General features: G+C 40.4%; 2 protein-coding genes across 8 annotated transcripts in view; both read right to left on the minus strand.

Annotated features, from left to right (window-relative positions):
• The window catches only part of abca5.S (ATP binding cassette subfamily A member 5 S homeolog), a 38,209-nt gene extending 27,370 nt beyond the window's left edge, over positions 1-10,839 (minus strand). The window contains exons 1-8 of one of the 4 annotated variants that reach the window (XM_018237910.2): positions 10,673-10,839; positions 8,105-8,217; positions 4,919-5,126; positions 4,485-4,646; positions 3,104-3,192; positions 2,415-2,644; positions 754-895; positions 175-363 (exon numbers count right to left, since the gene is read on the minus strand). In XM_018237910.2, coding sequence (XP_018093399.1) covers positions 175-363; positions 754-895; positions 2,415-2,644; positions 3,104-3,192; positions 4,485-4,646; positions 4,919-5,126; positions 8,105-8,206 — 1,122 coding nt within the window. In that variant the 5' untranslated portion in view covers positions 8,207-8,217; positions 10,673-10,839. Of the gene's footprint in view, positions 1-174; positions 364-753; positions 896-2,414; positions 2,645-3,103; positions 3,196-4,484; positions 4,647-4,918; positions 5,127-8,104; positions 8,218-10,577 lie in introns of all 4 variants that reach the window. The other 3 variants (XM_018237908.2, XM_018237909.2, XM_041578413.1) reach the window with 3 other exon arrangements.
• A 2,649-nt stretch (positions 10,840-13,488) lies between these two features.
• Positions 13,489-21,833, minus strand: mlx.S (MLX, MAX dimerization protein S homeolog). Of its 4 annotated transcripts, none has more exons than XM_018237914.2 (8): positions 21,672-21,821; positions 20,855-20,977; positions 19,699-19,782; positions 18,610-18,716; positions 17,973-18,072; positions 17,760-17,859; positions 17,273-17,474; positions 13,489-16,815 (listed from the first exon to the last, which is right to left on the minus strand). In XM_018237914.2, the coding sequence occupies exons 3-8, from the start codon at positions 19,772-19,774 to the stop codon at positions 16,759-16,761; spliced, it is 642 nt and encodes a 213-aa protein (XP_018093403.1). In that variant the 5' UTR covers positions 19,775-19,782; positions 20,855-20,977; positions 21,672-21,821; the 3' UTR covers positions 13,489-16,758. The 4 variants fall into 4 exon arrangements, with proteins under 4 accessions (XP_018093403.1, XP_018093400.1, XP_018093404.1 ...); XM_018237911.2 differs by having other exon boundaries at positions 18,610-18,755; XM_018237915.2 differs by lacking the exon at positions 20,855-20,977 and having other exon boundaries at positions 21,672-21,833.
• Positions 21,834-27,959: the final 6,126 nt, after the last annotated feature.

Below are 27,959 nucleotides of genomic sequence, written 5' to 3' on the forward strand. Positions count from 1 at the left end.
TTTGCCAAATCAATTTCACATACAGACCCTGCATTCTTTGATTCACCCATTTGTAAACCTCCATGTTTCAGGGCATTATATATTATTGTAATGTCACTTCATATATATATATATCTCAATGCACAAGTATATAAAACAGTAACATTTGCTTGTACTACTGACCAAGACACCTACCTGGGCTATACCAATCATGAATGTGCACTGGCAAAAAGGGCTGAAAAACCAAACAAATGATTTTGGAAAGTCTTCTTTGAGCACAATGAAAATGCCCACAGCTCCCAAGACCAGTGTTGAAAGGAACACAATGGCGCCTGCTCGTTTAGAGTTCTTGAACAGTGGAGCCAGCATGAGAGCAAATAGAACCTAAAGAATACACCGAAAAATAGAAATAATTTCATAAGATAAAATTACCCCAGTAATAAATCATTTTAATCAGTATTATGTACGTACTTCCAACTTGAGGGCCAAAGAGTATAGGATGAGTAAACATTTAAAATAAACAATTGTAAAAGTGATGAGGGTGCTACTTTATGCACTTTTGCAATGTACATTCATTATTTTTGTACATTGCAAAAGTGCGTAGAATAGTGCTCTCATCAATTTTACATACACTTATTTTAAAGGTTTACTTATCCTTTAAGAAGGTGACCTGAGTGATGCTGAATTTCAATTCCATGTGTTTAATGTAAACATGAAAAGTAAAACCTTTATAAAGAGCCACAGTTAAGCTTTATTAGGGCATGGTCTGCTTACCAGGGATATCCCATAGAGAGCATACAGCAGAAAAATCAAGAAGCAGTTGCTTTTGCTGAAAGGGAAGAACGTAGTTGCAACAACTGCCATGACCAGAGAGATGACCAAAATTAAGCCTGTGTATAGGAGAACCCACGGTAGCCTGTAAAAAAAATATATAAAGCACAATTTGCACCTAAATAACAGTGTTAAACAATGTTTATACTTGCACTCAGTTATTTGTTGACCTACTAAATATAATATAACCCAGTTTTCTTAAAGGAAAAGGTGGCAACCCTACAGGGTCACAACCCAAAAGAAAAGGGGGAAACACTTATGGTGCAAAGATTTTAAGAGACTGACAACATATAAAAACACTATATTCACATATGGGGAACCATCAATAAAAGGAGTGGCAAATATTCAATAAACATATATCCACTCCCATCTGAGACATCAATACAATAGAAAGACTCTCCCATTTGGAGACAATCAATCCAAAGTAATGACCTTGTAGTTGGTGTGCAGCAATTGTTGGGATTTTCAACACAAAACTTGTTTTCCATTTAGTAACCTGCTATAAATGATTGTACCAGTGCTTCCTTTTTAGGGCAATTTAAACAAGGTTTGTGCCCTCCTAAGTTTGCACCAATCCCCTTACAACAGCCCTGTGCAATCTGCCAATGTAAACCTGGTGTAAACCTACAATTAGCAACATCCACAGGGTAGTTACCCTAATACACTAGAAATTCTTCAGGATTTTAGACACTGCACTTAAACATAGCTCACAGCTGGGAAATACTGCTCTAAACAATGGACTGTTGCTAAAGCAGAACTAAACAATAAAAACAAATATGGCTAGAGAATATGTATTTTATATACTGAACATACTGTAGCAGCCCAGAGGTCAGTAACCCAATAACAGTAATGAACCAATAGCAGTAATGCGCAGGAGCTCACCATCTTGGATTTGGCTGTTGAAAAGCCAAGCTATGAGGAGGTCGCAAATTGTTTCGCTAAAAATTAGGTTCTGCTGTTGGGCTGACTATTACATTTTGATGCAAATTGCACTGGTTTCTAAGCTGCCATGTAATGTGAAAATTAATTACGAATTAGACTCCATGACATATATATTTTATAAATTCATTATATTACGAGTCAGTCCCTAAACTCAGTTAAAGGACAGCAGCCCAGAGCATTTGCAGAAAAGAAGGTGGGGGCACATGTTATTGTTTTTTTAATTTCCTAAAAGTAGATTTCTAATTTCTAAACTTATCAAGATACAGAGGAGACTAAATATCATTTTTATTTTTACTCTGTGCAGACCTGGCTGAACTAGTATGTATCTGATGATTATTAATCATTTGTAATAGCTATAACTGCTTTTTTGTTGTTCTTTATCCTGCATTATTTATGCTTGGAGCTCAGTCCCGTCCACTGTAAAACCACATTTATCTCTTTAATAAAAAAAATGACGATTGAAGATGGGGCTACTGGGGGCATCTATTTCTTCACTGATCCCTGCTAAAAGACTGTGGTTGCCTTAGGCTGGTACAGAACCTAAAAACATAATGTGCAGCATTTCTAGCTACTTCTTTATCAACTGTTCTCCTTTAATCCACTTCACCAATGCAAACATGCAGAAATGATTGGGAAAAAACTTTTTCAAAATCAGGCAGTACCAGAAAGCCGTGTCGTGGAGTCCCATTAGCTTCATGAACTCTTTCACCTTCTTTTCCTTTTCAAACACAACATAAAATGCTACGGAGTATCCAAGCGGTGAGAAGGCCATCACCAGAAACACAGACATAAGAGAATTATAGAATGTGTCAACCACCACCACTTCCTTCTCCCCCATAATAACTGCCCGAGTCGTCTTCAATTCCTCCCAAGCAGAATAATTGGTCTTCATCTGAAATAAACATAGAATATAGATGCTGGAAAGTGGACTGTGGACATTGGTTCAACAGAGACAATGGGTGTGTAAACACAACTTTATTACATTATTTATGTTGCACTTTACAATAGCATTTTATTACCTCAAATAGGCATTAGAGTAGATTAACAAAAGCTGAATGAGCCCCATCAGTTTATATATTTGTATGGGAGTAAAAAACATGCATGTTACATAGTACAAGCCAATAATTTACACTAACCATGAGTATTGGCACGCAGTATATGCAAGACATCAAGTATCCTGCACCCTAAGGCACAACCGGTGTCCTACCTACCCGTGTCCTTATTCCTAGACTTAGCAGAGGCTCATAACAAAGGAGATTGGAAGGTAAGGTTTAGCTGTATGAAAGATCAGAGCAAAACAAAATAACAAAAATGTAACATTCAGTTTTTGATGAAGCCAGATGTCCGTTACCTTGATTATAGAAGAATCAATGCACGCTTGCAAATAGGTGAATGTCGAATAAAAGTACTCCGTGGCTTCACAGTTCCACAGATGACAATCTGCTACAGAAAGGAACAAACAAAAACCTTATGTACAATACAAACAAGAGGATCAATAAAATGCAGGGAGTGTGTCAGCACTTTTACTGCACTTTTTCCCTTTCTATAATGAAGCTGCAGCCGGAAACAATAGGTCCCCTTCCATCAAACAATTCATATATACAAAGGACTATAAATAATATTTTAGAACCCAGCATAAAACGATTTTACCATCATATCATTAGGAAATGTCAAGAGTACCAGGACATGGATTCCTACTTGTAACCAATAATATATAATAAAGTAACAATGGTTATTTTAGAAGAAAAGAAACACTTTTATTTCAGAAAATAAACTCTTTAGCAGTTAAGCTCTGTGCCTCCAAATATGCCCCTAGTAGCTCTCCATCTTCTTTTCTGCTGATAGCCAGTTTGGAAATTGACTCACAATAAATATATATAAAATAAGTGATAGTAATACATTAAAGGGGTTGTTCACCTTCAAACACTTTTTTTTAGTTCAGTTGGTTTCAGGTAGATCACCAGAAATAAAGACGTTTTTCCAATTAATTTCTACTTTCTATTTGTGACTGTTTTTCTAATATTGAAGCGTGAAGTTTCATTTTTCACCTTCTAAATCAGCTCTTGGAGGGGAGGGGGGTCGCCGACTCTTTAACTGTTCTAAATTGATACATTTAGTTGATACATTTGTTATCTTTGTCCCTGCTGAGCAGAATCTCTGAGTTTCATTAGGCAGCTGTTAGAATTGATAGAATAGTTGCTAATATCCCACAGATGCTGCTGAGAAATGGATCAACTAAACGTATCATATTTTAACAGTTCAGAATCTGCTCCTGGATCACTGAGCTGCCAACTAAAACCCCAGATACAGGAACATTACACGTTAAACTTTCAATTTTGGGAAAATGGCAAAAAATAAAAGATGGAACAATTGAAAAAAGCCTTTTATGGTGAATCTGAAAACAACGCAACTTAAGAAAAGTGTTTGGAACGTGGATAACCCCTTTAATAAATTGTCTTTTCCTAATTACTTCAGTGCATTGCACCAGAATTTCATTGTCAGTCCTGTAGCATAAGCTTCTATGACAAACCTTAGAGTCCACTGAGCATGTGCAGTGTCCCTGATGCTTGTACAAAATCCAAGATGGCAATTTAATTGAAACATCAACATTATACATCATATAAAGATAAATACTATTTATTTCTAATCTTGAAAATGACTAAAGGAGCCTTGTAGAAAACCTGTAGAAATAACACATGCAGGCCTCATATACAGAAGTATTGTTACTGTACCTCTTGGAGTAATGTAAAGTGTGGAATCTGGGACAGAATACACAGAAAATCTCAGCTTGTAGGACATGGCATTGTCAAATACCACACCAACAAAATGCTTTTCAAAATAAGAACTCGATCTTTTCATGTGCTCTTCATCCAGATAAGGCTTGAATGTTAAATCTGAAAGAAAAGAACACATAGAGCTTTCTACCTATTACCAAATTGGCAAATATAGAAACAGCACCATTTACTTTTATAACACCATATTTAAATAGGGTTACTTTAAACTGACTCGATCTTGTACATGTGAAATATTTTCATTAAGCAACTCATTTTATATCTGTTGTCTAAATAGAGAACCACCTGGTCTGCTGTGTTCATGGGAGTCTCTTATAATATATATATATATACACACATACAATTATAATGTATACATGTAGTTTCAGTTGTACCTGTGAAATAACATTCAGATGCAGCCAGGGCCATAATCTGCTGAGTTATGTTGGACTCTGGGGTGTATCCAATGATTAGATTCCAAGAACTGGGTCCATCCAGCCCCCCAATAAAAGTATTGGGCATTGCTTCATAATGCTTGGTCTGATCCACCATGCTGGCCCACAGCAGTGAAATTAACCACCAGATGATGGGATAAAGGATTTCCTGGGAAAGGACAAGAACACAATCACATAATCAAACAACATGTCCATGAAAACAAAATGATTAAATATTCATTTCTCACATGTGGGGCACATCTTTTATTTCTGGGAACGTGTGTTGTTGTTGAGCCATCTGTGAAAATACAGTGGCAACTGTTAACTTTTTTACTTTCACACATTTCTGCCAACAACTAACGAGTGAAAGATTTTTTTTTTAATATGGCACTTGGTATAGAATTCATTCTAAAACAGTGATCCCCAACCAGTAGCTCGTGAGCAACATGTTGCTCTCCAACCCCTTGGATGTTGCTCTCAAAGTCCTCAAAGCAGGGGCTTATTTTTAAATTCCTGGTTTGAAAGCAAGTTTTAATTGCATAAAAACTAAGGATAGTGCCAAGTAGAACCTATTGTAGGCTGCCAGTCCACATAGGGGTTACCGAATAGCCAATCACAGCCCTTATTTGGCACCCCAAGGGACTTTTTCATGTTGGTGTTGCTCCCCAACTCTTTCTACGTTTGAATGTGGCTCACAGGTAAAAAAAGGTTGGGGATCCCTGTTCTAAAACATTAATTTTGAGACAATATACTTAAAATTAATCTCTTTTTTTTAATTTATTTTATTTTACTGAATTTTAGAGCAACACAAAAAACAAACACATATTTACATATATCAACTAAAATGAGAAAGGTTGTGTCTGTATGTAAGGCAACGTGTAAGGCAACGTGTAAGGCAACATTGTCTGTTTTGTAAATATCAGGAATGTGCCATTGCAATACGCCAGAATATCACGGCAGAAGATAGAGGACATACTTATATACAAGCATCAAGTGGCTAAAAACAGACAGTAAAACACTGGGGGTCATTTATCAACACTGGGCAAATTTGCCAATGGCCAGTAACCCATGGCAACCAATCAGATTGCTGCATTCATTGTTAAACTTGCAGCTGGCTTTAAAAAGCTAATCACTGATTGGTTGCTATAAGTAACTGCCCATGGGCAAATTTGCCCAATGTTGATAAATGAGCCCCACTGTCTCAAAATTTTCCTATAATTAATGTTCAAGATGCCTTTGCTCCCCTCTGCACAATCTAGACTTTGATGATGTGGGCAGGGAAGGCAGCAGGGGGAACAACAGTACCTACAGGTAGGGATCATGTCTGAGCCAGTGGGGCCTGCGTGTGCTGGGGCCCCCCAGTCTGATACTGTGCACCTGGGCAGAAACGCATGGCAACCAATCAGATGTTTGATTTCACTGTAAAAAAAAAAAAAGCCAATCACTGATAAGTTGCTATGGGTTACTGCCCAGGTGCAAATTTGCCCAGTGTGAGTTTATAATTCATTCCACTGGTCCTTACAAGGTAGATCATTTGATTATCAGAAGTCCATTGTGTATGGGGATTATCTATGCACTGTGGTTTTATAAATATGCCCTATTGTTGAGAAAATTAATCTTCTGCGTTGCCCCCATCTGAAATTTTACTAATTTAATATGAAAGTGATTGTAAGACTGGAAAACTATAATCAGAGACGCATAAGCAAATTGGTAATTTTATATATTTATACCATATATATATATATATATATATATATATATATATATATATATATATATATATATATATATACATACATACATACATACATACACACACACACGGACCTGAGCCCTAAGCATTATAATAAAAATCACCTTACAAAGAGAATCAAATATTGTGTGTGTTTATTTGAGCAGTGTGAGCAAGGAATGATGTGACCCTGTGGACTGAGCTGCCAACACAAGGTAACGGATACTGTGCATTGAGGCAACGCAACACATAACAATGGCTGCAGTCGCAACTGATACCCTGCATGGAGGCCGCATGGAGACTGCACAGAAACAACCATAATGGAATAAGAAACTGGAATGTGAATAGGAAAGGTCTTAAAGGGATACTGTCATGGGAAAAAACATTTTTTTCAAAATGAATCAGTTAATAGTGCTACTCCAGCAGAATTCTGCACTGAAATTCATTTCTCAAAAGAGCAAACAGATTTTTTTATATTCAATTTTGAAATCTGACATGGGGCTAGACATTTTGTCAATTTCCCAGCTGCCCCTGGTCATGTGACTTGTGCCTGCACTTTAGGAGAGAAATGCTTTCTGGCAGGCTGCTGTTTCTCCTACTCAATGTAACTGAATGTGTCTCAGTGGGACTTGGATTTTACTATTGAGTGCTGTTCTTAGATCTACCAGGCAGCTGTTATCTTGTGTTAGGGAGCTGTTATCTGGTTACCTTCCCATTGTTCTGTTGTTTGGCTGCTGGGGGGGGGAAGGGAGGGGGTGCTATCACTCCAACTTGCAGTACAGCAGTAAAGATTGATTGAAGTTTATCAGAGCACAAGTCACATGACTTGGGGCGGCTGGGAAATTGAAAATATGTCTCGCCCCATGTCAGATTTCAAAATTGAATATAAAAAAATCTGTTTGCTCTTTTGAGAAATGGATTTCAGTGCAGAATTCTGCTGGAGCAGCACTATTAACTGATTCATTTTGAAAAAAATGTTTTTTCCCATGACAGTATCCCTTTAAATAGAAATAGGAGTAGTAAAAATGAGCAGTTACATTACATTACAGAGCATTTTGTTTTTACATGCAGTCACTGAAAGCTGAAAATAGTCAAAATTGAAAAACTTTAAAAAAAAGAAATAAAAAAGACCAATAAAAAAGTTGCTTAGAATTGGACATTTTATAACATGCTAAAAGTGAACGAGCCCTTTAACTAGCCACTAGCTGCACTACCCCACGGGTGCGTAACCTGCTGAAGGGCTCTACTCACTTGTTCCCATGGGATGAGAGGCACCATCTTCCCAAAGATTAAAGAGACAGTCAGGCAAAGGACAGTCTCCTGCAAGTGATTTTATATCACCCCAGAACTGAGTGTCCCTTTCCCCGCACACAAATCCCCAGTATTGCTGAGAAGGCTAGTGGTGCCCCACGTACCTGTATAGTGTCCCTCTTTGTCCTACACTTAATCAGATAATTCTTGTACAACAGGGTTCTTGTTTGCCTCCAAAGTCCAATATCTTTTATTTCCAAAGCCATTGTATCAGGCTCTGTAGATAGAGAATAACAATAGAATTATTGCCCTTCCTCCATTCTGTAAATGCAAAGTTAGCAAAACATTTGGTAAAATGATGGCACTTTTATTGGTAATATGGTGGCACTTTATTATGAAAATGGAATCAGCGCAACAAATGTTGACTGTAAAAAAGAAGCTCCAGGCCAGAATCCAACTCAGGACCCCAATGCTGACAGACAAAAGTGCCACGTAATGAGCCACTGTGTTGCCCCTCTGCTTTCAAACTGCCAACGCTGACCCTTTCAGCTCCAGTCTTTGCCCTGGCAGCGTTGTGAAGTGTTGCTGGAAAGTGCCCGCGCCCCAGTCCATCCACAGCAGCTAATTGGCACAGACAATGGAAAGTATCGGCGTTGGCCAAGTAGATGTTCTCACTTCAATTCCCTGTCTGTCTGAGCTGCTGAGGCAACTGTGCCCTGGGACTGGGGTGAATGAGTTCAAACTCACCTCTTTACTGTCTTCCTATTGGCTACTTCCAAAAAACAACTTGTTTTTTTAATGGCAAAGTGTAGTTCAGCTTTAAATATAGCATGATGTAGAGAGGGAAATCCACAGACAATTTGCAATTTCATTTCATTTTCTAGGCTTTCTGAACTTATATTTCTGTTCAGCAGCTCCCCAGCTAGGGTTGCTAGGGTCCAGTTTACCCTAGAAACCAGACAGTGCTTGGAGCAAGAGACTGGAATATGAATAGGAAAAAATTAAGTACCTAAATTGAAGCCTGACAAGAGTTGTTTTTGCTAGCGGGGTCACTGACCCCCATTTAAAAGTTTGAAATAGGCAGAAGAGTAAGGGCTCTTACAGACGAGCGTTTTTTTACCTGCGCTCCGTTTTTCTGCGTTCAGCCGCAGGGGAGCGCAGGGATAGACGCATTACATTTTTTCCTATGGGGCTGTACTCACACAGGCGTGTGTAGGCGGCCGAACGCAGGAAAAATGCAGCATGTTGCGTCTCAACCTGCGTTCGGCGCCTACACGCGCCTGTATGAGTACAGCCCCATTGGAAAAAATGTAATGTGTCTATTCCTGCGCTCCCCTGCGGCTGAACGCAGAAAAACGGAATGCAGGGGAGCGCAGGTAAAAACGCTCGTCTGTAAGAGCCCTAACACAATCACATAGTCCTACACTGTGTAACACAATCACATAGTCCTACACTGTGTAACACAATCACATAGTCCTACAGTGTGTAACACAATGACATAGTCCTACACTGTGTAACACAATGACATAGTCCTACAGTGTGTGACACAATCACATAGTCCTACACTGTAACAGTGATCCCCAACCAGTAGCTTGTGAGTAACATGTTGCTCCCCAACCCCTTGGATGTTGCTCCCAGTGACCTCAAAGCAGGTGATTGTTTTTGAATTCCAGGCTTGGAGGCAAGTTTTAGTTGTATAAAAACCAGGTGTAATGCCAAACAGAGTCTCAATGTAGGCTGCCAGTCCACATAGGGGCTATCAATAGCCAATCACAACAACTTATTTGGCACCACCCAGGAACATTTTTCATGCTTGTGTTGTTCCCCAACTCTTTTTACATCTGAATGTTGCTCACGGGTGAAAAAGGTTGGGCACCCCTGGTGTAACACAATGAGATAGTGGTACAGTGTGTAAGACAATGAGATAGTGGTACAGTGTGTAAGACAATGAGATAGTGGTACAGTGTGTAAGACAATGAGATAGTGGTACAGTGTGTAAGACAATGAGATAGTGGTAGACTGTATGAAGAGTGAGAAGAGTGAGAAGAGTAGGGAGCAGTAGGGAGCAGCAGTGAGCGGTACATTTGGGCTCCAGGAGCAGCAGGTAGAGATGAGAGAGGAGGGGCAGCTGCAGAACAGCACAGGGATCAGTCACATTATTATTATTATTATTATTATTATTATTAATATCAGTGACACAAAAGCAATATCATGGGCTGCTATTAACCCTATACACACTCCCCAGGGGTCCAAAGGGGGAAACAAATGGAGATTGTGAGAAGCCAATGAATAAACCAGCAGTGATGAGAAACATATAGAGACACACACAGACACATGTCACACAGGTATAACACAGGGAGATACACTGGGAAAGATAAAAGCCAGTATATATATATTAATATAAAACACTCAATGGGGAGTTGGGCAGCAGTGGATGCTGGGAGTTGTAGTCCATTCGCTGTATGACACACACACACACACACACATAATGACACACACACACAATATCGGCGCAGAGAGAGAAGAAAGCCGTCGGTGCAGACACCGTTAGTCGCTACACAGCTCCCCCCCTGGCTCAGCGTTCTGTGACCCAATGAGAGCGCAGCCCCAGCAGCAGGAGCTCATACCGGCACGTACCAACAACACAGTGCGGGGGGGAGGCGGGTTTAGAACACACAGACGGTCCTCATCCCATGCCCAAGGGCCGGCTCAATAGCTTGAAGCGACAGTACCTCAGAGCGGATGCTTTTGCTGAGAGCCGGTTTCCTTGGTGACAGTTCCCAGTCCTGCCCGGCTCTCTGTCACACACAGCTGAACGCGCTGCAGGAGGAGGAGGAGGAGTCTGGGCCTCGCATCAGTCACACAGGGATGAGGGGGAGGAGTCAAGGTGGGCAGCGGTGACACCTGCTGGACAAATGATGCCACGGCCTGGGAACCCCGTGACTCATCAGTCGGGGGGCGGGGTATGTAGATCTATAGCTCTATAAGGTTTATGCAGGCATGATGACATCAGAGGCGGGCACAATGATGTCACTGGAGTTATGACACCTGGGGCGAGGCTATTGCATCACTAACATGCAACTGGTTGCATTTCTATCCAGTATTAAAGTGTTGATGGCCAGTTTAAAACCACACAGGTGGCAAATGTCTAGCTCTATTCTGCCCAACCCTTTAATTACATTATTATACAGGAACCAGTTATCCAGAAAGCTCTGAAATACAGAACCGCTCGTTTAGAAAATAAGAAAATCTTATTTTTGATTGATTTGCTTTTTTTTGTATCTGTAATAATAAGAAATGAGCTGCACTTGATAGTAACTAAGGCATGTTGAGGTGAGTCTCTTGGTATTTAAATGTTTTTCATGTATTGGGCAGATTATTGTTTGGGTTTTATAAGGCTGAAAACCGAACAGAAAGTTGAGCCCCAAACAGGCCTTACTCAAACCAAACTGTTCTGGTCAAAACCGAACACGTGGCAACCCTACATCTCTATACTGGAGACAAACCCCGCCCCCAGCTGCAGGAGTCTCATTATCCTCCTGCCTGTCACACTGGATAATGATACCCACAAATGATTGGGCTTTATATACAGATATACTGCTATTCCATTTTTTAAAAAAAGTCTATGTTAAAATATGAATAGAATGAAAAGAACTATAAAACAACCAGTGGGTTGCTAGGGTCAGAGCCCATAGCACAAGCAGCAGGGGGAGAGGGCACAAGAGAGACTTGACTTGGGCAGAACTACTTATCTGCCCAGCTCTGGCTTCCACTCTACCCAGTGCCAAATTGCATGGGCCCCTATTTGGTCCCACAGAGGAAATTGTCCTGGGGCCCACAGGGAGCTGGTCCTATAGTGTGATCCTTTGGTGTAGCCGGGCCTCACCCTGAATGGGCTTCTAAACATGTCAACTAGGACCAATAAGATGTTTGTATATAGACAGAATGATGTGAGTTATTATATGTAGAATGTATCTCACTAGTTCTTTCCCATGGAGCTGGCTGGTGACTGTTATTTTTATAAATGACCACAGGACTTACACTCACTGGCACAAAAAAAACTGCCTGGGAATAAAATCCCTTGTAGACGGACCCAGTTCCCAGTTATTAACAGAACTGCACTTGCGTTTTCCATCATTGGACCTTGATAACGGGCTCAGATTCCCAGGCCCAGTATTTGTCTGGTCAAATGGAAACCAATGTTTCTTTACATTAATCAGCCACAGACCCACCGGTGGATATTTATTTAGTCATTGCAGTTGTAAGAATAGTGATAAGTAAAGCTCATCTCTAACTGGCCTGCCTTTATTGAGCCCCATGTATTTATCCTGCTTATCGGAAGTGATGGCTGTGTGTTTGCTGATAAGACACAACGATGTAGAATAAAGGAACAAGTGCCATATGTATCATGTTTGCAGAAGAAAATTAGAGATGTGGCAGATTGAGTGCAGATAAATGTGAGACAGTGTATTTAAATACATGGGAGCTGCCCAGGCAATCTATCATCTTTCTGTCATCCAGGAAGTGACCTGTTTTCCTGAAGTTTTTCTTTTCCCTTTTAGTAGTTTTAGTTAAAGTATCATGTAAAATGCACCCTACTTAATGCAGTGGTTTTAATCTTCAAGCCCCACATCAAGGTCCATATCAGGAACCCCTTTAACCCAAAGTCTGTGTTCTGCACCTCCCACTTCATTTACACCCCACCTATGTGCCTCCCCATGCCCAACCCTTGTGAATACAGTGCTGCTAAATGAAGGCAACATTGTCCTCTATAGACAATAGGGAAGCACCGAATCCACTATTTGGGATTCGGCCGAATCCCCGGTGAAAGATTCTGCCGAATACCGAACCGAATTTGCATATGCAAATTAGGGACAAGAAAGTAAAAAAAGTGGAATAAATTCTTCTTTTGTGATGAAGTCATGTAATTTCCCTACCCGCCCCTAATTTACATATGCAAATTAGGATTCGGATTTGGTTCGGCCAGGCACAAGGATTCGGTGCATCCCTAATAGACACACACAGTGCTGCTAAATGCAGGCAACATTGTCCTCTATAGACACACACACAATTTGGTGCTCCATGTTTGGTCCTCTGCCAAAATTTCTGTTCACCATTTGATAAATATTCCTGTCTTCCAACTAAATGAAAATGTTCCTCTTATTATAAAGCAGCCTTTTACATGAATTGAAACATAATTGCTTACCAGTTTTGTAACACAGAGCGGGCCACAGAGTGCAGTTATTGCTGCAGGGAAGAAGCCAGTGATTATTAAATACCCAACAGAGATGGGACTTGGCACATAATGGTTATTTGTGTAATTAGCTGTGTAAACTGCCTGCATTAGGAGCTTATTTAAATTCAGTTATTATAGCAGTGCATAAAATGTCAGCTTATAACTGCATCCCCTCGCCATAAGTTTGAAATAAATAAGTGCAGAAGAATGAAAACTAAAACCCATTAGATATCAATAAATCTGGATCGGTAGGAGATATACATTACACACTTTGCCTCTGCAAAGACTCAGGTTCATGTATGAGATTAAGGCTCAAAATGACACAAACTCTTTATTTCATTTCAGTAGGAAAGCAGCATCTCTTGAAAGCACAATTGCATAGCCACAATTTAATTCAAACTACTGTACAACCAGGAGGTCTTTCCTACAGAATCTCACGCATTTCATGCAGTTTCATACCATTTCATGAGTTGGAACAAGTGCACACGTTACCTGCAAACATCGTCATTGCTATTTCTAGTGCTGAGTCTGAAGGTATTGATTTCTTCTTAGTATGCCTTCTCATAATGCATATCCATCATATATGCTAAAATGCCCACAACGTTTATGCTAAGCCTTTATCACTAGACTTGTAGATGATTATTTGTAAATGGTTAAACATAGACTTCAATGTTCTTCTATGAAACACAACACAAAAATGACAAATTGTAGTGCAGAAACAAGAATATAGAGAAATAGCGTGCGACAAGGTGGCTTTGCCCCATAGACAACCCTCCGGTGGAAACACAGTTTGAGAACTCAGGGACACAGTATGTTTTCCCTTTTTAAGTAACCGTAATGGAACAGTAAAACAAACTACAATAAATATGAGGGGATAAGTGTAAGTGATATGCTGAGTGCATTTCCCCCCATATCATTCTCTGCACATAAACTAATAACAGATGGCTGCAGATAGACCAGGGTTACTGAGCATCTAACTGACCTAATTATGAAGCCTCATAACATATTTAGCTGCATAAAATCCTTTCTAACACTTACACTGACTTGGCCCCACACCACCTACAGGAGCCCTGCTGTTTCTCCTTGCATTCCAGCCTCCATTATTCCATTTCTCTTTTTTCATTGAGACTGGTGATGTTCCTTAGCTTCCCTGACTTCTAAGCCTTCCCATTGCTTAAAGGGGAACTCCACCCTAAACTTTGTCCTTAGCTAAAGGAAAGAATATCATTTGAAGCAACATTCCAAAATGCCTTCTTTTAACATTTTCAGTGGTTTAACATTTGTAAATGCAGTTCCTATTGAAACCTGCCTCGCTGTTTGTATTTTCTGCACTGCTGTTTATGACTCCTGAAATAATGTAGCAGAAACAACTGCAGAGACTGGGAGGAGAACCCTGCTTTCAGTAGTTTACATTTTTAAAATGTAAAAATCAATAAAAATGGCTAAATTGCTTAGAATTATATTGAGTAGTAGTGGAGTGGTGACATCAGACTGTGGGATTATGGACTGTATAGACAGAAGTACTGCTCTAGGGACATTAAAGGGTGTTTGTAAATATACAAAGTGCAGCATTTGGGCAAGAGAGAGGTAATATAAGATAAACAGTGCCATATAGTGGTTGGTACACTGCAATCACATAAGACATTTATTTAGGACAAATTTATAAATGACTGGCTTTTTCTGGGAAAGAAACACAATTATATTTTTGTAACTGAGCTGGATCATTTCCAGATAGGCCTGTGATCTTCTCACGTCTGTAACTGCCACAAAGGCTGTCACCCTTGAATTGGGTCTATTGGGCATTATGACACAGTTAATGAGTAATTCATGTAATTAATATCAATATAGATGCCACTGGAACTGTGATTTTACCATTCCCTTTGGCATTGACATTATTTTGTCTACCTCCCGTATATGCCAAACCACTAGTATTGTTAGCTGCATGTAGCAATATGTAGTACATTTCCATTCACATGCATAGAGACATGAATTGCCTGGTAATGATGTGACGCACAGTGTTAGCCAAGGAAGATGAATTTTAGTCAGAATAATTCTTATGTTCCAGTGATAAAGTTGAGAAAAAAAAACCAGCCAAAATCTCTTAAAAACAGTTCTATAGTGTGACGGGTTGGATTAAGGAGAAAAGTAACTGCTGATGTTTGGAGAGTACAGGACAAAATAAACATTTAAAAGCTGATTTATGACACCAAACAATTTAATGAAGGAACTGGACAAAAGGAATGTGTATAACCAAACTGATCTTACAAGAGATATTATGGGTAATAATGAATTATAATGTACTGGACATGGTAAGAGACCAGAGGTTACTATTAAAGGATAGTAAACCTTGAAAATAAGTGAATGTAAAATTGAAGAGAGGGAAATTTTAAGCATGTTTGTAATGTACATTCATTATTTTTTTTTATTTTTAATTCCAAGATATTAAAAAAGATACATGTACTGTTATTGTGAATGAATTTTGTTACAACAGCACCACATGCTGGCCATTTTCGCACCATTCTGACCATCAAGTAGTCAGGGAAGTTGTCAGGAGAAAGAAAGAGGCTGCTCTGATAGGAAATATTTGATTAAGGTTTCTAATTTTTTTCCTAAGAAGAAGAACCTGTAATATCTTGGAATTAAAAATAAACAATGAATGTAAAAAGTGCATAGAATAGCCCCTCGTCAATTTTACATTCACTTATTTTTAAGGTTTAATTATACTTTAAGCCTAGATTGGTCGAGCTGGATAATTATTGCACCAAATACAAAATGAAAAACCTTTGTGCACTTGAAACTGTGCAGTTGAATAAATTAGAGACAAAGCACATTGTATTAACTTACTGTTTAAAGGTAATTGTGAGACAGCTCTGGGTGTGGGGGATCACACTAAAAGGATAGAACAATATTAAAGCCTGGTAGTGATTCCACTTAGTGAAGAGAAAGATTAAGGTTTTGAGGAGCTTATATTCTAATAAACTGCCCCTGCTGTGAACTACTGCATCTAAGGGTCCAACCCAGTAACTGCGCCCCTTTACCCTGCAGGACATTAATAATAAGCAGAAGGATACAGCTTGTGGCTACTCACCTATGTGGGGTTGCTGTAAGACTAACAGAAGTGTACACTGAAATATCTAGACATACACAGTTTTAGATTAAATATATTAAGATTTTAATTAAAAGGTGCTGAACTGTAGAAAAATGTCAATGATTTTAAGACTCAATAAACGGATTATAGCACAAAACCCGACAGAAAACAGTGGATTCTCTGGAACTGAAGGTCTCACCTACTCAAGGAGACTGCAATGAAGTAACCCTTTGTCACTGAGCAAGAATGGATTCCAGTGGCTACACTACAAAGTGTGAATGTTCAGCTTTCTGAATATGGACTCACTGAGGTGTCACATTTTCTTCTGTAGATAGACGCACAACAGGACAATTAGTGGCATTGGTAAAAACACTGGCAGTATTGAGCAACACAGAACAATCTAACACATCATACAAGGCACGCCACTTCTGAGCCAACTGCACCTCTGTCAACTCCTTGGCTTTTTTTTCTGGCAAAACCGGAGGAATAAGCCCTCAGTACAGCGGATTCTTCAGCTGGTGCAGAAATCTAATTACAATGTCTTGCAGTGTCTGAGGAGAGTAAGAGAAATGCATTATTTTACGGTTATCTAACATAGGATTATCACTGGAATTTTGCTTTGCTAATAATATTATACTATGAACCAGAGTTCTTCAAAATTGCACCCCTTCAGTATCCCTAGAGAACACCATTAAACCCTAACCAGTGGTCTTCCAAATGTTGAACTCCATCCCCACATCAAATGTAGAAAATAGAAGGTTATGGGAAATACACATCATTGTCATTCAAGGAGCTATCCTCTTAGAGCAACATGTGTGTATAACTTGGTGCTACATCCAAAGAGCCAGATTTAAAGCTAGGAGAAATATACCTCAATTTATCTAATAAAAACACCACTAATAGTATGATGAAATCTGGACTTTTGATTAGAAGAAATTTTGTAATCACGAAACTGAATTTGATCCCAAGTGCACAAGCTAAATATCTATTCCTTAAGCTTCAGCATACCTGTGGCTTACAGTGTTCCTCTATCCAGGCAAATACACAAGCAGACAGCTCTTGGAAGCTGTTCACAGAAACAGAAGAATTAAAGGTGTGAAACAGAGAATCCATGATGCCTTGGAACACCCTGAATTTCATCTCATCCGGAACCTGATCTGTGCCTTCGTGGAGATTGTTCTGATGAGCCTTTACAATCTGCTCGTAATTTCTGTAAGATGGGATGGTGATATATTATTAACAGACATGGCAGAATGCTGTAAAAACATTCGATATCTGAGGGTGGAGCAGAACAAAAAAGGGGGGGCTGGGCTATAGTGTACAAATAAGTTAGGCCACTCTTTGTTGAATAATAATAAATAATAGGCAAAAAAGTGTGTTCAACACAAACCCTATTCATTGCACTCATGTGGAACAATGGGGCATAATGTGAATCAAGCACAAACATATAGTATCCACCCCTCCATATGTGTATAAATAGCGACTGATAGCTTACGATTTCATGATCTGCAAAGCCATGACTTCCTTCCTTAGTTTCGACACATCATCCTCCTGCTTCTTCTTCTCCTTATTCAGGAACTGGATATAATCTATGGCTGTGGGAAAGATGTAAAGGTTACAGTAAGAACATGGATTATACCTGTTAGCTTCCTATTATTGTGTTGTGAAAGTTTTACATTCACAAGTGGAAAGGGGGGAAAACACTTACTCTTCTGCAGAACAACGGCCTTGCTGAGTTTTTGTGTCCCTATAGCAATGTCTTGCTGCTGACATGTGGGCACAATGCACTGCAAGTCATCGTAACCTTTCTGAAGGAATGAACACATTATTGTGGGGAGAAACCCAGACAAAACCCTTTACATGTAGTTTATAAATGTATGTAAATATTGCTAGTTTGAGTTAGGGGAGAACCAGAACCCCAGCATGAATAAAGAATAGTTTATACTTTACTATGTGCTTGGCTCACCCTTTATGAGACAGTTATGATGTTATTGTCCAATGGCTGGCAGCCCGCACACTGGTCTGAATGTCTGAACCCCCCCCCATCATACAGTACCTTTTCTGTATGATACAATTTTAATATAACCATCCCCTTGAAGATACAGTATGTCAAATAATCAGTCCACTACAATGTGGGCTGTTTACAACAAATACAATGCAGATACAAGGGGTCACAGCTTGCCTCACATTCTCTATAGATACGAGGGGCTGCCCCATGTGCTATTGTTATATCTACAGTGAATTCTGCAGACAGACCTCACACCGAACTAGCACTAAAAATAACCCTAACCCTTTTCAGTAATAATTTTCAAACAATTTGCCCATATGTAGCCTTTAAGTCTTACTTTGATAGCATCTCTCCTCTTCTGCTCGGCCTGAGTGTGCGCCCGTCTTCGCCGGTCCTTGTAGTCATTCTTTATGGTTCCTTGGCGATCATCACTGTCCTCGTCATCTGAGGTTAGGGAACAAGCATTGTCCATCATGTTGTAGGCTACAGAAATGGTGGGGCACATAGATGCTTTTTAAACACCATGATAAGCCGAACCAACCAATCAGCGCTCTTTTGTCAGATCAGTTTAAAAGTGCTACATTAAACTGATAGTTCCACAGAAAAATAGACTTCATTGATTTGAGCCCAGAAGGTGCTGCAATTTCTATTTCACAGTTGGTGTTCAAACACAGTTCCCTTCACATGACATTGGGCTTGTAAAGCACTAGTATGTGGGAGCTATACATAGGAAGATAATGATGCTAAAATACTAACAGCCATAGAATATAAATTTTCGGGGATTCACAGAGGTGATCCAACTACTTCTGCTTCCAATTGATGTACCAAATGCCTGAGGAGTCACTAAAACACTATCCTAGCCCAAAGCACAGAGGCAGGGGACACCGTAGAGACCACCTCTTCTATAATATAAATATTAAAGTAAGCTAAAGAAATAATCCCAGTATGGGAACAGTGAAAGTGAACATGCTGTTTTCACAAATTCAGATGGAAATAAAATCCAAATTATTCCACTTGTTTGAATCTGTTAGAAACCATTGGCAGAACAAAATATGAATTAGAATGTCACTGTATTAGGGTTAGGTATAGATATAGGAAGTCCTGTCAGAGACACACACAGCAGTTTTGTTTTTATTTTAAAATACTACATCTTGTAGGATAGACGGGACTCCTTATAGCCTGCCCATGGGCTCCAATGATTTCTTCTTTATTTATCACTAGCCCTTATTTAATACTGTCCCTCCCATGTACATGTAGTACTGTACTCTGGATAACAGTTTACTATACATTTTAAAAGCCCTGTTTTTAGATTTCTGTTTCAGAAGCGGGAATGTAGTAAAATAAAAAAAAATTAGTGAACACTTAGGGTGGAGGGCTATATGAATATACCAAGAGAAAGGGGGGTGCAATCGGTTGCAGCATTTACCTGTATTAGGTACTGATGATGCGCTTGTGGATCCGATGCTGTTTGCTCTGGACACTAAACTTCCCTTCTGCTCCATGATATGAACTGCAAACAAAAAGTCATATATACTAAAAAAAAAAGATAAACAAATGTGAAACAATCCAGTTCTTAAAATACTAACGAATCAATTTTTGCTCAAATGTCATGTATTGATTGGTCATAAAAATGAATGTATTCATTAGAAAGATTCTAGTTCGCTGAGGAGAAATCAACCTTAGAATTAAACATTAACTCCCGTGTGTAATAAAAGACACTATCTTTGCCCAGATGCAGTAGCCCATGGCAACCAATAATAATGTTTTATTTAAACAGGTGGCCAGGAAATATTACTGCATCTGGGCAAACTGTGTGTCTTTCATTACATAACCACATTAGTATCAAAAAGACATTTTGAAACAATTTATTTTTCAAGTTTTTTATGTAAATCTCATCAAAATGCTGGGTTGGAAAGGAACAGATGAATAGGTAGTTTAGTATAATCCTGCAACTGTGTTACTCAACTATATAAACCCAGACTCTGTTCAACACTGACAAACAGAATTAATGTACAGTAATCTCACAATAAGTACAATACCAGCATTTCTTGTTTGTTTTTTATTTAAAAACAAACAACTTTAAATTTAACTTTCTGGCTGCTTCAGACCACTTGTCCTATTTGAAGATCAAGGCCATTATATTTTTTAATGAAAAATCGCCAGTGGGAGCTCCGTTTTCCAAAGTCGCCCCGAAGTTTCCTGGTGAGGCAGCTTCGGAAAACGAAGCACTGCGAGTGCCATCCCACTGGCGATTTCTTCATTCTAGCCGGTGGGAAGGCAGTTTGGGAGGATTGTTGCCCCGAAGAAGAGTAAATTTGTCGCCGGGGTGACTAATCTCCCTGAATCTGCCCGTGTGCCGTTACCCTTAACAGAAGCATCTTGCACAGACCCTCATTTTAATCATCTAAAAACAACAGCTTGGCCATTTTGTCAATGATCTTCTCCCGTAGCTGCTGGAGCAGGGTGGAACACCAGGGTATGACGTTTACTTCAGTACTTTCATTACTGCCTGCCTTACTGTATTGAAGTTCAAAGCCTGTATGAGGAACTAAACATTAGAAACCTCCGATAACTTTTCTCACATCTTATCTAAGCAGTAGAACATGAGAGCAGCCTCCTCCTCCTCCTTGTTTCTCCTGACCACTTCCTCCTGGAAACTGACCTGCGGGTGGCGCTGTTGTAACAGAATTGGTTTCTATTAAGATCTATCGCAGGGATTAAAAACAAAACAATAATAATGAATGTACGTTGCCAAAGCGCTTAGAACTGGACACTCGTCAATTTAACATTCACTTATTTTAAAGGTTTACTTATCCTTTAAATGACAAGTGTCAGGAAATGATTTGTGAAAAAAAGCACCAAAGGGAAATCTTTTTCCTTTTATTTTTTTCACAATTATTTTGTGTGGACATTTAAATGCGTATTGCAAAGTGTACAAGCGGATTCCATTACTGGGGGGGGGGGTGATTTTGGAGAGAACATTTGATGTGTCAGTATAATAAAGAGAGAGTGCCAGTGAGTGTAGTTGCTGGAATGGCCACCCAGCGCTGGTGGTTGTGGTTGTACAAGTCAGAGGGGTCTGAGAGTAGAATGAATGAGTGGAATAAAAGCAGAAGGTGAGTGGTTGGTAGGACTTACCTGGGGGCACAAAAGCAGACAGAGAAGGGAGAGAAAGGGTTAAAGGCGAAATGTCAGTGTGAAACAGAGAGACTAAAGAGAATATTCGGGGGTGTCACTGCTGAGAAGCCTATGGATATGGGGGTGTAAGATAAAGGGAAGATGTGGGAGGAGCGACCCCGGCGACCCCTGACTGCATTACACACAGGCTACTACAGGTTGCAATTGGCCACATACAGGAGAGGCTTCCCGCACACATATATTAAGCTGACATTCACGTACAAAACACAAGGACACGTCCCCGTAGCTCTCGGCACAGTTCGCCATTAAATGCCCCGCCGCGACCCTCTTTTACTTCCACAGACTCTCAGTTCCGGCCATACACTTCTTCCTCAGTCTCCCCCCACACACAGTCTCGCGAGATGAGACTACCGAGTACACAAGCGTGCTCACGTGATGCGCAACGTAACCGCCTGACGTGTTTGACAGTCACTGATTACCTCACGTTATTCATTGTTCCCAGTGACAGACCAAATAAATAAATGAATGAAAAGAAAGAAACGGGTGTAGTAGTGTGTGTGGCGGCTGTGTGAGCAGTAATAGGCGCCTGTACAGCCTCAAGGCCCAATATTTCACCAAATAAACCCCATTGTGTTTCCCAGTGCCAGGGAATAAATGAAAACATCCATTTTGTCAAGTTTCCTGTTCCCTAGAAATAGAATAGAAATCAATAGTATCTAGATTATTTAGTAACATGTATTTTGCACAGACAAGATGTATAGTTATGAATAAAGATCTGTTGGCTCCAAATATTCCATAAAAAGTTTTATATCCCCCCAATAAAGCAGTGAAAATGAGTAAACAAGGTCTGGCCTCTAAACTGTCAATACGTTAGTAATACTAGTGATTTGGTGACCGGGCCAAACTTGTGCCTCACTACATTGAAGTGGCCAATACTGGGATAGAAGTGGCCAATACTGGGCTGATCCAATTGTTTTGCCCAATATTCCATTGGCTGGCACCAGGTCAGAGAAGAAAGGTGATGTACAAAGTGGCATGGCTGCTACCAATGCTACACTATATTGGGTGGTAACTGAGAAGAAGGGAAAAGGAAATGGTGTAGGTACAGAGCAGTTGATGTTAATGTCAGATGGATGAGACGGTACAAGGGAAGGGAACAACCATATATTGAGGGGAAATGTCAACTGCACATGAAAAAGACCATAACATTACTTGATGGAATGTCACAAATGAAAGATGATATTGTGAGAGTCCAGAAGAAAGAGTCCAGAGGGAGTAGATGGCGTTGGACTAGATCAGTGATCCCCAACCAGTAGCTCGCGAGCAACATGTTGCTCTCCAACCCCTTGGATGTTGCTCCCAGTGGCATCAAAGCAGGTGATTATTTTTAAATTCCAGGCTTGGAGGCAAGTTTTAGTTGCATATAAACCAGTTGTACTGCAAAACAGAGCCTCAATGTTGGTTGACAATCCCCATAGGGGCTATTAAATGGCCAATCACAGCCCTTATTTGGCACCCCAAGAACATTTTTCATACTAGTGTTGCTCCCCAACTCCTTTTACTTCTGAATGTTGCTCACGGGTTCTAAAGGTTGGGGATCCCTGGACTAGATGGTAAGGCCAGATGAACTCAGGGTCAGTTGAAGCTGATGGGGAAGGTTGGAGAGTCAGAGTAGAAGATAGGAAGCAGATACAATACAACATAATGGATGGGGCCATGGTCAGATGATGCAGATGTTGATTGACATTTGATGGTACACTGTGCCGCGTGTAGAAAGGATATCCTCCATCAACACGCAGCTGCACCATGTCACATCTTCCAGGGAAATCCTTCCCTCATGTTCTCATCTAATCATGGGACAAAGTCCTTTCAAAATAACAAGTTCTCCTAAATTGAAATAATGTCTAAGCCTTATAGTGGTCTTCTCTCCTCCATTATGGGCCAAGAAACACAATAGTGACCAAGGGTCCAAATATAGCCAGAAATGCCATTGATAGAGACTAATGTATTGGGGTGGATCATTTTCATCCTAGCACATGGAGTTAACAGTATGATCCAGTATTACACTGTGTAGTAAGTCAACCAGAATTTAATAGCAAACATACTACTGATACTACTGATGAGTGTTTACATAAAGAAGTGCTTTCCCATTACGCCCTGTAGTCATGTACCTACAGCTTCTGACTGGGATGGTGCTGGTGATCTCATGCTTTCCAGTGCTTTCCAGTCAGTGGAATCATAAAAGGGATGTTGCCGGATGTTTCCATTGATACTATGGCAATCGTAGGCCTTCTTCTTCAGGATGTGTTAGTAAAAAAGAAAGTATTGTTTAAATGTTTGTGGCACATCAGTCAGGAATATCCTGATTGTAATCTTAGTTGTATTTATAACATTACAACAAATGGGCAAAGATCAAAGCGCTAAGAAAAATGCCTCAATCTGCCATGATTTGTCTGTGAAATCTACTGTGCTCATGATAAATAGCCACTGAATATTCCATGTGCCTCTTATGTGACTTAGACAGCTGAGTATTGAGAAAGTGGGAAATGGTGTGCAGAAGTTTCATGGTGTTGCCACTAGGCATGAGCCTACAGGAACACAAGTGTTGAACTTGTAAATTGTATGCAAGACCCACCTACTACAAACTCATTGCCCTACTTCTTATATCAGTGAAATCCAGTCCTTAATCGAATCGAATGATTCGAACGATTTTACAAAAAAATACTTAAAGACTACTCAAAACTTTGGCAAACGCTCAGAAGGTTTATAGGAGGTCCCCCATAGGCTAAACAGCAATTCAGCAGGTTTAAGGTGGCGAAGTGGCGATCATGCAGCAGATCATGAATTACAATGTCCACAATCCATATGTAATTTACTTTGTGATTTACAAGGCAAACACTTACCTTTTTTTTTTTTAAAGGTTAATTTTTATTGAATTTTAACAACAGAAAATTAGAAGGAAGAAAAGCAAGTTAGAAGAGAAGAAAAGAAGGGGAAGGTGGGGAGAAGAGGTATGGCTGAAAAAGTAACTATCAATGGTTGGTCGAGGTGGCTGGCGACTCAAGCCAAGGGTTCCAAATATTCTCAAACTTCTTTGGGCATCCTCGTGCCAAGTACGTAAGCTTGTACAGTTCCAGTTGCGAATTAACCAGTCCAATCCATCTACTCAGAGACGGTGGCGATGGGCCCATCCAGTGCAGGGCAACGACTTTCTTAGCGTAAAAGAAAAGCAACCTCATCAGGCATCTAGTATTTACTCTGGGTATCACGGAGTCAAGGAGACCCAGAAGACATGTAGCAGGGTTAAGTATCTGGGGAAGTTCCAGTTCCGTAGCCATGAAGTTCAAAATTGCCCTCCAATATCTGAGTATCACCGGGCAGTCCCACATTAGATGTATGAAATTAGCTACAGGAGCACCACATCTCGGACAGCTGGGTGAAGCTACCTTTCCCATAGTAAATAGTTTCTGAGGGGTGAGGTACGTTTGATGTACTATCTTAAACTGTATAAGCTTGTCTCTGACACTCACTAAAGGAATGTATAGATTGCCTATAATTTCTTCCCAATCATCTGGGTCGACACAAACCCCACTACTCTCCCACTTATACTTCACTCTGGGTCGGGGATCATATCTATTGGAGATTAAGCGCCTATATGCATTGGATAGAAGCTTGACTTTGGCGGGTTGAGATATTAATTCTTCCATCCCTGTGTATTGCAGGAGTGGAGGAGGGGTCGGGAACTGCGCGGAGCAAAGATGACTGATCTGGTTATAACGGAATTCGGACAAATCAGGCAGAGAGAGGATCTGGCGAAATTCAGGCAGTGTGCGAAGAGTTCCATCAGCATATACTTGTGATAGCCGCTTTAGACCAAATTTAGACCATGTTCCCACCTCTGTGAATGTGGCTAAGTGTGGATAATTACTATTACCCCATAAAGGTGAATCTGGAGAAAGACTGGTATCCGCTTTAGTGATTTGCACAATTGCATCCCAGGCTCTCTTAGTGGCATCCATTACAGGTAACAAAGGGCCAAGATCCTTTCGAGTTCTATATAAAGCATTGTGCAGGCTTTCCACAGAAGTAAGATATAGTGCCTCTATTATGGATGCCGGGTTATCAGCGTCAAACACTTTCCAACCGGCTGCATGCGAGGCCTGGGATGCAAGATAGTACAGCTCATAATTGGGAGAGGTCAGACCCAACTGATCATGAGGAGCATTAAGAATGGCTCTGGACAGAGTGGGCGTTTTATTCCCCCAAATAAATTCAGACTGTGTTCGGTCGAGATCATGCAAGGCTTTCTTGGGCATGTGGCAGGGGGCATTACTCAGTATATAGAGAAATTTAGGAAGATAAATCATTTTGCATATATTTATTCTGCCTATTAGCGTGAGAGGGAGTTTGGTCCAGTGTGCAAGTGTGTCTTTGAACTTACGGAGTAAGGAGTGTAAATTATGCTGCAAAAATAAATTCGGATCTTTGTGCACCATTATCCCTAGGTACTTAAAATTATCCGCTACTTTTAGGTTACAGTTTGCGGCCATCCCTGTTGGAAGCTGTCCGTCAAGGGGAAACAGTATGGACTTGTCCCAATTAATTTGAAGGCCTGAAAATATACCAAATTGTTTGACAATCCCAAGTACAGAGGCAAGTGATTCATGTGGGTCTGCTAAGTATAGGAGCGTATCATCTGCATACAATGAGACCTTCTCCTCTACAGTTTTGTAGATGAATCCCCGTACCCTCTCAGATTGCCGAATAGCGATGGCCATGGGTTCAATTGCCAACGCAAATATGAGCGGAGAGAGAGGGCACCCTTGACGAGTACCTCTGGACAGGCGAAATGGTACGGAAGTAATGCCATTAACCCGGATGGATGCCTTTGGTTCGCTGTACATCAGCCGAAGCCACTTTGTAAAGGAAGGGCCAAAACCCATTCTAGTTACAACCTCCCATAAGTAAGGCCACTCCACCGAATCAAATGCCTTAGCCGTATCCAAGGAGACCACCAGCCTAGAACCCATATTTTCGTGTTTCAGTTGCAAATTTAAGAACAGTCTTCTCAGGTTAAAGCTGGTTGATTTAGAAGGCATAAAGCCGGTCTGATCAGGTTCCACCACCGTAGATACCACTTTGACAAGACGTTTAGCTAAAATTTTTGCAAGAATTTTGATTTCCATATTGAGTAATGAGATTGGCCTATAGGAGGAGCACAGTGTAGGGTCCTTCCCTGGCTTGGGGATGACCACAATTGTCGCATCTGAAAATGTTTTAGGGAGAGAGAAATTTTCAAAGGCATACATCAGGGTTTCATGCAATTTAGGGACTATCTCACGTAAATGAATACGGTACCATTCTATAACAAAGCCATCCGGGCCCGGGGATTTGCCAGAAGGGAAGGATAGTATGGCTTCAGCAATCTCAAGAGGGGAAATCGGGGAATCCATGTACTTTGCTTGCTGAGGTGAGATATTCGGAATGGGAATCCCATTAAGATACTCGTGAAGGTCAGCATTAGAGTAGTGCGCAGTAGAAGTGTAAAGAGAGGAGTAAAACTTACTGAATTCTAAGGCTATCTCAGACGGAGAGGTCAACATGTCCCCTGTTGAGGAGAGTATCCTGGGGACAGCAGAAGTACCATTAGGAGGATTGGCTAGGAAAGCTAGGGGCTTGCCATTTTTATCTCCATACGCAAACGTAGGCAAACACTTACCTTTATCTTTTTTTCCAGGATCTGAAGCAAAATCTATAGGTGCCCATTATACTCCTTGACCATCTATTGGTTACTATAGACACACAAAATATAATGGAATTGAGGGAGGTACACACCCAAACTAGGTGCGGAGGTATCACAGAGATTTTTGACACGTAAAACTCCACCACCGGGGGGAATCCCACCTCCAGCTCTGACCGTGTCACCTCTTTTACAAAGGATAAGACTTTGAAACAGTTGCAGCAAGGCACAAAGATCTTGTAATTTTCCACATCTGCTACAAAGAACCCAGTTACTGAGCCATAAATATACATACGCTGTTATTCTGCAAGGAACAGCTGTATATTATCGGTTAGTCTCCCACCTTAGCCCGGCACCCTCTTCCAACCCCCTTTAGCTTGTGGGGTAATTAGGGGTGTTACCAGCTACATGTTTGCAGTTCTCCACTTTCATTGAAATACTTGGGCAGCGCATGCATTCTGGGTATTGTGACTAAAAATGACAGTAGTTGGCATTATCTGGGGACACTTTCCTGACTATCCAGCCTGCCGCCCCATGTGCCATTGCCCCGGACAACTCTACCTCTCCCTCCTTTTGCCTATATATATATATATATAAAATGTACATTTAAGATCTTGTTCACTCACCTGAGCACCTTAGATTCAGAGTATATGATGCATTTGCTCCCCAATAGTGGAGCAGCGAGGTTCGGAAATGTGTGCCCTTTTATCTGGGCAGGTGCAGCGGGTAGAGGACATTTGGGGCAACAGACCCATATGGGAACCAGATAGCAGCTCCCTAAAACAAAAAAATAGCTTCCTGGTAGATCT

The sequence above is a fragment of the Xenopus laevis genome, chromosome 9_10S, assembly GCF_017654675.1.
Source record: "Xenopus laevis strain J_2021 chromosome 9_10S, Xenopus_laevis_v10.1, whole genome shotgun sequence".
Lineage (NCBI taxonomy): Eukaryota > Metazoa > Chordata > Amphibia > Anura > Pipidae > Xenopus > Xenopus laevis.